Here is a 12,080-nt window from a genome sequence, read left to right as displayed (position 1 = left end):
ATTGGAAAGGATACAGAAGATTGCTACAAAGATGGTGCCGGAATTAAAGGACCTCACATATGAAGAATGACTGAAGGAAATGGGACTGCCCCTTACAAGATAGAGGAGAACGAAGGGACCTAATAACAATGTATGATAGTAAATGATATTGAAAAGATAGACAAAGAAGACCTGGTGCTGTTGACAGAAGATGGAAGGACAAGAGGACATGAAAAGAAGATCAGGATGAGGCAGTGTGTGAAGGATATTGGAAAATACAGTTTTCCACACAGAACAGTGGAAAAATGGAATGCATTGGATAATGAAATTGTTACAGCACATAGTGTGCATAACTTTAAAGAAAAACTAGATAAATGGAGATATGGAGACAGGACACTATGAGCCCTGCTTGAACCCTATACAATAAAACTAGGCTAATACAACTAGGTAAATACACACACACACACACACACACATAAATAGTATATACTTATCAGACAAAACCCATCTTGCTTCATTTCTTTGTGATGGTGTCTGTCAGCTAATTTAGTTTACATAAATTCCACACTTTAGTAGTAATATATTGTAGTTAGGTTATATATACAATAAGTCCTCCTTATACGGTACTTCTTTATCTGGTAAATTCACAGTTACGGTGTTTGGTAATTACTTACCTCGATTTTATTTACGGTAAGAAAAATTTACAGATAAGGTATCCACGTGTTTTGTTTAGTGTACCATAGCGCCACCACAACAATCAGTCTCTTCTTGCGTTTTCTACTGAACACAAGTGAAATCCTTACAGCGTGTTTTTTTGTGGATATTATGAGTAGGGCTGAAATCCCTACTGTCCCTTAGCCTCGGGAGGGACATCATCTGATAGAATACATGGCGAGTGTCAGGTAAATAATAACATTTTCTGTTTTTTTCTTTTGCGCATTACTTTACATTTTTTTTCTTATATTACTATTTTCATGTCTGTAGGGGTGACTTTCGACGTGCTGGAACACATCCCCTATTATTACATGTTATAATGGGTTTAGTATATGGTAATTTTGATTTGCAGTAAGGTTTTCAGGAACGCATATGTACCGTATATCGAGGACTTACTGTGTGTATATGTATATGTATATATATATATATATATATATATATATATATATATATATATATATATATATATATATATATATATATATATATATATATATATGTGTATATATATATATATATATATATATATATATATATATATATATATATATATATATATATATATATATATATATATATTTTCCACTACATACATATAATTTAAGGCTTGAGTAATGCATTTGATTAATGGATATATTTTGACATTTTGTAGTTCATCTTGACAGTAAATGTTGCATATCCATGAGGGAAGAATCCATATTCTCATGTATTGAGGAAGCTAAGGAATAAGACCTTTGCTCCATTATCGAATAGAACTCATCCTTCCCTTTATCTAAGCCAATCAAGATTATCATCAAATCACAGTGCAACTTTTGTAAAAATGATAATGCCACATTTACTTGTCTGAATATTTACAATTCCTTACTGTATAGTAGTTTACATTGCCAAGACAAAACCATTTTCAAATAGCCATGCCATCAACCAATCATGTCCACAGAGATAATACTTGAGATAATCCTATATTATATTTTAGTGAATACTGTATGAATTTTATGTTTCTGTCTTGGCTACCATCTCATATGTGCAGAAAAGGGATGATTGCATTAGAAAATCTTTTAAACATGTTTCAAATAGTTAAATAGGCTCTTCACTATCTTTTTTTTCAAAATAACCCTTAAAATGTAGGCTACAGTCTCCTTCAGAGGTCTACTCATTTAAAAAAAATTTCTTCTTTAAGTTTTCTTTCTATTCTTAGTCCCAACTGACTGCCAAGAATTTTTCAAAAGTAAACATGTTTATAACTTTAATGTCTATATTGGTGTTCAAAGACATTATCTAGAAATGAATGATTATAAAATTATGGTTGGCTGTCCTTCATGTAAGTCAATAAGGCATGATAATGACTACAGAAGGATTAATACAATGTACTTATAAAGCAGAACTTTCACAAAATATGCACCACTTTAAAAATTCTTTTACATTTCTCCGGTTATTAGTTTTCCTCAAACTTCACTTAAATTGTGCATACCAGTGGTCTAAAGTCAATGATTATGACAAGCCCACATGGTAAAAAAAAAAAAAAAAAAAAAAAAAAAAAACAAACAGACAATGAACTATGCCAAAACCTCCAACAAACCCCCAATTCAATATCTATATCATATAAATCAACATACTATACTTGGTATTCCCTGATAACACTCAGCTTCACCAACCTGAAATATAAATGACTATGCTTAGTCTTTCTCTGGCAGTGTTGAAAAAGGCGCTTACTAAATGTTGGTAATGGTTGATTATATGACCAGTGGAATTACACAGATTGCTGCACAACTAAGATAAAACTAGTGGGGCACCAAATTTGTTCTGGAATAAACTTTCATCATCTCAACTAAGGTCATTGTCTGCTGTGTAGGCTTTCTAGAATCAATGGAAGGAAAGGCTTATTTACTATATAAGACTATTTCTCCCTTATACAGAAGTGCTTGGCACAAATTCCTTCAATAGCTAAATCAATAAGATATTGCTATGACAACTACATTTCTCTAAGAAGCAATCCATAGGCATCTTTAGTTTTAAAAACAATACTATTTATAAATACACTGAATCAGGTGACTATTAATTCCTCATTCACTCAGTGGTATAGATCAATGTTACACATGGAATCCATCTGATACCTAAAAACATGTAAGTTTTTGTAAAATCTACCCAAACAAATCATTAAAATAAATTATTTTTTTCTATCCCTCTACACAGCACCCTTTCCTCTCCACTATCCTCCCTTCACAATTCACAAATGAGGCCTATGTTGTTCCTTAAACTTCTAAGTCATAAACACTCATTTTAGAATTAGCAACTTCTAAGGCATTATTTACTGGATATACATGCTATATTAATAAAGCCTGTATCTGTGTGTTCCTATCAATTACTATACCAATCACCATTAACACTCTTGAGTATATGATAATTATGTTTATTGAAATATTTTAGGTAAAAAAAAATTTAGATGCTAAAAAAAAAAAAAAAAAAAAAAAAAAAAAAAAAATATATATATATATATATATATATATATATATATATATATATATATATATATATATATATATATATATATATATATATATATATACAAATAAGAAAAAAGATGCCAGTGCATGGAAAATTTTGCTTAAATTTTACCCAAGTTTAGTATGTTGTATATGAATGTAAATGAATGAAGTGGCATATCTGCAGTCACAACATAATGAACTTGTGACACCTAGCTCCCTGATGTCTTTCCTGCAAACATAATACTTAAAAGTTCCTCCAGTGCTTATTTGAACATATGCATGACCTCTTTCAGATCCAGTCAATAACCAGAATTGTAACATTAATTTCAAATATTACCATTATTACTTCTATTTATTTATTTATTTATTTTTTTATAAATGAGAACATAGTGTATTACTTAAAAATCCTTAGAAAAAGAATAGGTTAATCCTATGCTAACATTGTGATAACTCTAAGAACTGATTATATCCACTAGCTTTGTTTCATCCCTCTCTGTATCACTAGTCACTATCTCAAGGGGCATTCCTCAAGAGCCTCCATCTCTTTCTATCCAAACATTCTCTCTTTGTTTGTTCAAGATTAAGTAGCATCTGTTTTATATATGTAATGCAACTTTTACCTTATACTTTCCATTCTACAATTTTTTTTTTTTTCACTCCATCTAGGTCTCTCATTTTCATTCATATAATTCTCACAATTCCTTTCTTCTCAATATCACTAAACTAACTTGCTATTCCATATTCTACACTATTTGCAATAATTTCCATGCTATGTCTTTAATAAAGGGCTACATTACTCTCACTCTCACACATTGCCTGATAATAAGATGAGAGAGCTTTGCTTTCACTAGTTTATAAGGATTTTTTTCTTTTTAAGCAAATTCTTATTACACTGATATCATCATTGGAGATATGAACATCCAGAGGGGTGAACAAGGGATGAAGAAGGCACCTGCTCTTCTCTGAAATTTTCCAGCTTAATTAAGATAATTCAATAAGATGATTCAAAGTATATATATTCTAATATGTGATAAAACTGCACACATATCTCCTTACCTAAAATCATTTGAATACCCCCACTTGAAAGTCACTAACAGTCCATTGTATGCCAAAACTGTGCATCTAAGGTTAGCAAAAATCTACACTAAGAATGTCTAGAAATCTTACACTGGTATATTCTTTGGATTTCTTTCCTGCAGTACAAAATGTGTGAAATCGTGCTCATGTTTTCTTCAATTCAGCTTACAGACAATTTCCTTATGAATCTAATGATAAAGTATGTCTACTTATGAGTTTCTACATGTATGTATAAGAAACATATAAACTGAAATTTTGTAATCCTGGAGAATTGGTTTCCCAAGACTCCCTAACAGCTATATCAGAATAAAAATTTAAGACTTCTTTCACACAAAATTAATAATTATCTTACTGTAAAGAGGTCCCAGAAGTCTAAAAAATATTCATAGTGACATCTCAAGAAAAGTAATTTTTGTGTTCAGTATCTGTTATTCAAAATTTTCTTTAAGTTTAAATATATTTTCCTCTATACGACTACAAGAAAAATCCAGCACAATTTTAACTCATTAGCAAAAGAAGGAATATGGATCTGGAAAAGGTCAGTACATTATTAAATAAGAAGTGAAGTGAGGAAGAAAGAGAGAAAAAGATGTAAAATGGATTGCTTAGACTTTGCTGGCAAAAATACAGTTGACATCAACAATATAACAATTCATACAATATTCACACAGCCATACTACTCCTCTTCAACAGAGTCCAATATCTTTGGTTAGTAGTATATTTCATCTACTTAAAACATATTTGACCAATGTGTTTAAATGTAAAATATAAGTGTCTGGCTGTCTAATACTATACTCTCTTCATCATTATAATCCATTAAAATTTTTTTTTTCTTTTTGAAAATCAGACTCATACCATACAGATTAATGATCACATCTCAATCATTATCACAGTCATCCCAAAAATTGAAAAAAATTATCACTGTCCAATGATTATGGAAGCCTTTATTAAGGAGAGATCGTTATTTCCTCTTTGTAACAAAAATGTTTAGCACCAACAGATACCATTAAGATTCTGCACTGCTTCACTCCTCACACTCTGCCCAGGCCTCTTCAGCTTGCATATAGTACTTAGCAGCAAGTTTTCCTTTCATGGCTTCTGTGGCTAATTCTGCAGCATAGGTATACAACTCTCCTAAAATGAAAGAGGGGAGAAAATTGATGAAGTTTCTCATAAAGAGTATCAAATCTTTTCCTTTCTTTATACAACCCACCATTTAGTCAAAACGATCTCAAAGCATTTTAGAAAGCCTTTTTTCTGCCACAAACCTCTAAATCTATGAATGTTGGATGACATATCCTTACCTTTTATAGAACAATTTTTATACATCTGTCTCACATAATAGGTAAATACAACTAACCATGTTAATGGTTATGTAAAAGACTATCTAATGTTATAATCAACTTTGCTCACCTGCTTTATTTGGATCCTTCTCTAAGCCATATCCCCCCGAGAGATACATGACAGCCTGGCGTGCCACCAGCTGGTACTGAGGATCATCCATGGTGCCATCAAAGTTACCTTCCTCATCCTCAGTGTTAGTATTTATCACTTTTTCTAACCAGTATACTGCCTTATCCCAATTCTTAGACCTGAAGAAACATAGAATGAGAAAGAATCTTTAAACCAATTTGTTACAAAAAGTATACACTGTGTAAAGGAGAATATTCTGTATTGGTATTTATCACACAATGGTGTGTCTGTTGAATATATCTGAAGCTTAAATTGTTATTTAGCTGTTTACACAATTTCAATATGGATGATATTAAATCATGCACAACTCTATGAGACTCAAGCACCTCATATTCTTGGATAATATAAAATAACTGCTTAGTGCAATTTGATGTAAAAGTTCGTCTTGCATTGCATATGATCACATTTTTTCAGACTCATAAAATGAAACAATTTAAACTCTATTACCTAAAGAATATAGTTTATCTTAATTCATTAAGCTCTGGAAAATAACTACCTTGACTTGGGCAATCCTATGCCTGTTTCATAGGCTTTTGAGATGTAGATCATAGCAGCTCTGTCCTTGGCTTCAGCTGCTGTCTGCATATAGTCAAATCCAAGTTCCAACTCACATTTGTTATCATCCAGCTACCAAGAGAGGAGAGAAAGAGAAAAAGAATAGCATCCTATTTCATAATTATGACTGATAGTGATTTTATCAGTCTTGTCTTGAGAAAGCTCTATCAATAAACCTTAAAATTCTACTGGATCACTAATAACCTAATATACACATCTTAACATCTTCACTTAATGCTTTCTAAGAAGGATCACTCTTATTCACCAGATAATAACAGGCCAAGGTTATCAGGTTGTGAAGTGTGACTGATATGAGGAAGAGTTTGGGTAGTGGGAAAATATTCAGCGTATGGAAGTTGACAGACAGTAGTTCATCAAGTGATTAGAAATGTCTACATGCCATCTATACATCTGACATTTGATTACAACTTCAGACGAATGTGATTTGAAGGTTGGGACTGATCTATAGTTGTAGAGAAGAAATACCTGAATGCCTGGTAAGGTGTCATGTGGAAGGCCCAAGTGCAGTTGCGCCATCGTTTTGATGGCCTCCAAGCATCCACACTTGGCTGCCTGACTAAGGTGGTAAATGGCTGCTTCTTGATCAAAGGATTCACCCTCTTTCACAAACCTATTCAGCTCATGATACTTGGCAAGATCCAAATGCACCTGAAAAAGACAGGCTATCAGAAATATACCTTCTTATTACAACTGTCTTTATTACATACAATACCATATCAGCAACATATTTACAATAGACAGATTATCAGATTATACAAGAACATAACTGTCACCCACTAAGATCCATTGTAAAACAAAGGCCTCCTCCAACTTGACTGCTCATTTTATGACAACTTTTTGTAAAAACAGATCTTCACCTACTTTGCACTGCATATTTTACTTGAAATGTTCATAAATTTGAGAACCACTGCACATGTACAGATAACTGGGTGCTCCAAGAAGGCATCCAAAATTCAACTTTAAGACTGTCACATAATGCATATATTACCTGTCCAAGAACTGAACCTCCAGTTTTGCTTCTGTTTTCTTCTAGTAATTCCAGTTGTTTACGGTGTTCAATTTCTCCAAGAACGTGAGAGGGTCGAGCCTTCCTCTGCACCAGTTGTTTGAACTGAAATATAAAAATATCAGTGTAAAATTGTAATTCACGGCATATAATTCTTTTGTACAAGGTGTATGCTTGTGTATGAGAGAGAGAGAGAGAGAGAGAGAGAGAGAGAGAGAGAGAGAGAGAGAGAGAGAGAGAGAGAGAGAGAGAGAGAGAGAGAGTGTACACTAATTTACAAAATCAATGTATTACAGCCTTTGTGACTGTTACTAATTTGTTACCTAGGAAGATTAGCGTATCTAATAAGTGATGTTTTTTTCTTGTAAGTGAGAAAGTAGATTTCATAAAAATAGTATGCAGACAAATAAATAAATAAATAAATAAATAAATAAAAAAAAAAAAAGTAAAACAATTATTCATCTAATAAATACCGTAATCCAGAACATGCTTCTATTTGTAAGTCCAAACAGTAAAGGGTTGTTAATGATTCACTTACTTTTTTTTAATTAGCTAATATAATATACATATGAATTTGAGTTCACCCACTCACTGCCCAATCAGCTGTGGTGTAAGTTTTACCCTACCCACTTCCCCACTTTAAATTTGCACCAGAGAACTTCAACACTGCATTGAGCAACATCTAGGTATCCATACAGTGCACTAATCATACACATGGTTACAGTGATGGTTTCATATCCTGTAATGTGATCAAGGAAATTATTTACACTGCATAAATATATGTTAAAATGAAGAATACAATGGTTAATCAAGCTTCAGCAAAATTCTTTTCAAATCACTGGAATTACATTAGAAATACCCAGATTTTAGTCACTTGTTGGGAAAGCCAGGCGACCATGCCTTGCACATTTGCAGTCTGCAAAGATAGCTTCAATGTGCAGTTAGTTTTTTAAAATGTTATTGGCATGAAAAAAGAAACATCAGCATTAAATGTTGCTAATGTCACTGCAAAGCATGATATAGAGCTAAAGATTTGGGTAATGCTTGATCTAGAATTACTGCATGGGACAAAGTGAAAAGTAAATATGGGTGGTAGTGATACAACCAACATTACCTAAATTCCATTTGGCCTGCAATGATCAATGTGGCTATACTGCTAATGAGTAAGATGTCTGAGAGTGTTGCCAGAGGGTACTCTTCATGTGGATTCCACTTTTGTGGAATCTCTTAACAGTCTTGTTAGTGTGCTAATCAATAGTGTTAATTCTAGAACAGGTATGGGCAAACTATGGCCAGCAGGCCGCATGCGGCCTACCAAAGGAATTCATGTGTTAGTAAATTTGAAAGAGCCAATTAATAAACAACGCCCAATAGTATTGTGAACATTTCATTTTCTTCCTGCAAGTATGCACATGCATGTAAGAATGGCTTTTCTTTAAAAGCCTTTAATTTTGTATTTTAAATATTAATGATTTTGGGTTAATATAGAATGTGGCCCTGTAAGATTGTGATTTTTTTTAACATGGCCCTAGCACTGAAAAGTTTGCCCACCCCTGTTCTAGAATAATAGGAGTAAAGATAAGCGATGATGGCTCTTTTGTGGCATGAGAACAAACTGGACTAGTGGTTGAGAAAGCACTCATAATCATAAGATTTGAAAATACTGCATTGTTACAGTAAAAACACTAGCATCTATTATTTGTTGAACTCTTGTTTTAATGTAATTTATGTGTAAGTGATTGATGAGATAATATCTTGTAAGAAGTTTGCCTGAGCTCCTCTGTGTCACCATGTTCTCAAACTTCTCCTGCAGCACATCTTCGGGTACGACTGAGACCACAACACACTCCACACACCGGGAAAGCGAGACCACAACCCCTTGAGTTACATCCCGTATACCTATCTAAATTACTGCTAGGTGATCAGGGGCCACACATTAAGAGGCTTGCCCATTTGCCTCGCTGCTTCCCGGGACATGAACTCGGCCCTCTCGATTGTGAGTCGAACGGCTAACCACTACACTACGCAGTGTGTGTGTGTGTGTGTGTGTGTGTGTGTGTGTGTGTGTGTGTGTGTGTGTGTGTGTGTGTGTGTGTGTGTGTGTGTGTGTATTTACCTAGTTGTAGTTTTACAGGGCCTGGGCTTTACGCTTGTGTGGCCCCGTCTCCATATCTACACTTATCCAATTTTTCTTTAAAGCTATGCACACTCTTTGCTGACACCACTTCCTCACTCAAACTGTTCCAAGTCTCAACACATCTTTGCGGGAAACTATATTTTTTAATATCTTTCAGACATCTTCCCTTCCTCAGTTTTTTTTACTATGCGATGTGCTTCTGTGTGTGTGTGTAATTCACCTCGGTCGCCTGTTGGTCACCCAGCCAGTCTTCCCCATTACGGAGCGAGCTCAGAGCTCATAGACCAATCTTCGGGTAGGACTGAGACCACAGCACACTCCACACACTGGGAAAGCGAGGCCACAACCCCTCGAATTACATCCCGTACCTATTTACTGCTAGGTGAACAGGGGCCACACATTAAGAGGCTTGCCCGTTTGCCTCGCCGCTTACCGGTGTGTGTGTGTGTGTGTGTGTGTGTGTGTGTGTGTATTTACCTAATTGTAACATACGGGAAAAGAGCTATGCTCGTGTGTGTGTGTGTGTGTGTGTGTGTGTGTGTGTGTGTGTGTGTGTGTGTGTGTGTGTGTGTGTGTGTGTGTGTGTGTGTCAAAGATTCTAGAATCAATATACCTGAAAATAATAAAAAAACTTTTCTTACCTGCATGATTTCCATCTCTCGAGTCTCTGTATCTGTCCCAGAGTCTGTCATTGAGTCGAGACGAAGCCTGCTGTGGTAGTCCCTGAGGTTGTGGTGGTGATTTCTCTCTCTTTTGGCAGAATCCACAAGAGAATCTTCACTTTCAGACATCAAAATTATGTCATCACATTCCTAAAATAAAAAATACAAGAAGCAATTACCTATCAACTTAATCACAGCAGGGAGTTATCTTTTACTTCACTTTAGTCATCCCTCAGGATGTGGAGGATACCATATCTCATATCTTGAAGCGCACACACACACACACACACACACACTTTTCAACTGTTGAACCCTTTCCTTCCGGCGCTTAAACTATTTTCCCGTTTGCTATGACGGCTAAAAATGGTAAACCTAGAAATTGTCAGAAAACTGTTTGAATACTAATAATTATTTTCTCTTTGTTATTCTGAATAAAATGATGTACTTTGTAGCTCGATGTGACCTCTGAAAGTTCAGTTTATGCCTTATCAAGGATTCCTCCTCCTCCTGCTGTGTGATCCATCTTCCAGAAACAGCCCGGAGAGCGATGACACCACGCGTGCACACACACACACACTCTCTCTCTCTCTCATCTTGGAGGGGAAATTGTACACTTCCAATGAGAGAGAGAGAGAGAGAGAGAGAGAGAGAGAGAGAGAGAGAGAGAGAGAGAGAGAGAGAGAGAGAGAGAGAGAGAGAGAGAGAGAGAGAGAGAGAGAGAGAGAGAGAGAGAGATTTCATCCCTTTTCATATCAAGTTTCAGGCAAATAACATTATCTCTCTCTCTCTCTCTCTCTCTCACACACACACACACACACACACACACACACACACACACACACACATACGCTTTCATGCGCCAACCTGTTAGTTGATCTCTCTCTCTCTCTCTCTCTCTCTGACAAGTTACCTTCTACCATTTTATTATAAAATCAAAGATAATGAAAAAATTAACATGAAAGAATGATAGGTAATATTTTTTTTCACTTTCCGAGTCCTCACTAATGTCTTCGCTTTCTTCAGTTTCTTCTTCTAAATATTCACTGTCACTGTCTTCAAACTCAGAAGCACTGCTAAATACATATGTTCTGTCCTGCTCCATGGTGAGTTATGATCTGAGATCCTTCGCTCTTATCAGGATGTCTCTTCGCACTTATCATGGTGCTTTCCACCCGGTGGGTTGCTGGGGTTGCCAAGTGTCGCCCGGAGAAAGGGAAAATAGCTTAGTTACCGCTAAATTTCCAGAGCTAGTGACAACACTACATGTGGAAACATGCCAGACACTTCCACTCACCATCTGACTCGAGAAACCGCGCTTGGAACTCAAAATTGAGGCGCGAAAATTCTTGATTATGGGTATGATCGCCGTTGCTACGGACGCATTGATGCAATCGTATATATACGATTGCCGGAAGGAAAGGGTTAATGAAGATACGAATAAGGAACTACAAATAAAAATGCAGATCAGGAAAATGAACCTTATGGAGAGTAGTCAAAGTGACCTGATAGAGATACCAACTTGGAAAAGAGGCAACATGATTTGGAAGAAAACAAAGTGCTAAAAATCCAATGTGCCAAGCTAAAAAAATAAAAGATAGAAGGTAGAAAGTTAGTAAAGAAACCGGAAAATGAAGTGATAGAAATGAAAGGTGAACAGCTAGAATGGAAAAAGGAGAGAGAAGAAAAAGTTAATTCTACAGAAATCATGGAAAAAACAACAGAAAGAAAAGGTAGACCTAACCAGAGATAGTGAAAGTAATCAAACAAAAGTAATTGATGGTAAGAGATACAGAAGACAAGCAGAAAAGTATAGTTATCTGTGGCCTGAATGAAGAAAAGGAACCTGTAAAATCAAAGAGGAAAAACAAACAAAAAAAGGTAGCAGAGGATGTGGTAAAAAGTGTTCTGGGAGAAGGTGAGGACTAGGTGAGAGAAATTGAGGAAGTAAACAGACTAGGAAATTATACAGAGGG

General features: G+C 35.1%; 1 protein-coding gene across 6 annotated transcripts in view; it reads right to left on the bottom strand.

Annotated features, from left to right (window-relative positions):
- Positions 1-1,665: 1,665 nt before the first annotated feature.
- Positions 1,666-12,080, bottom strand: part of LOC123504452 (eukaryotic elongation factor 2 kinase-like) — a 28,739-nt gene continuing 18,324 nt past the window's right edge. For 5 of the 6 annotated variants that reach the window (XM_045254968.1, XM_045254965.1, XM_045254966.1 and 2 more), the window contains 6 exons: positions 10,087-10,257; positions 7,291-7,413; positions 6,768-6,950; positions 6,223-6,353; positions 5,667-5,845; positions 4,850-5,387 (listed from right to left, as the gene is read on the bottom strand). In XM_045254968.1, coding sequence (XP_045110903.1) covers positions 5,278-5,387; positions 5,667-5,845; positions 6,223-6,353; positions 6,768-6,950; positions 7,291-7,413; positions 10,087-10,257 — 897 coding nt within the window. In that variant the 3' untranslated portion in view covers positions 4,850-5,277. Of the gene's footprint in view, positions 2,346-4,849; positions 5,388-5,666; positions 5,846-6,222; positions 6,354-6,767; positions 6,951-7,290; positions 7,414-10,086; positions 10,258-12,080 lie in introns of those variants that run through there. The other variant, XM_045254967.1, reaches the window with a different exon arrangement.

This window comes from Portunus trituberculatus, chromosome 16 (assembly GCF_017591435.1).
Source record: "Portunus trituberculatus isolate SZX2019 chromosome 16, ASM1759143v1, whole genome shotgun sequence".
Classification (NCBI taxonomy): Eukaryota; Metazoa; Arthropoda; class Malacostraca; order Decapoda; family Portunidae; genus Portunus; species Portunus trituberculatus.
Note: the sequence above shows the minus strand (reverse complement) of the source record. Positions and strands in the feature narration are given on the sequence as shown.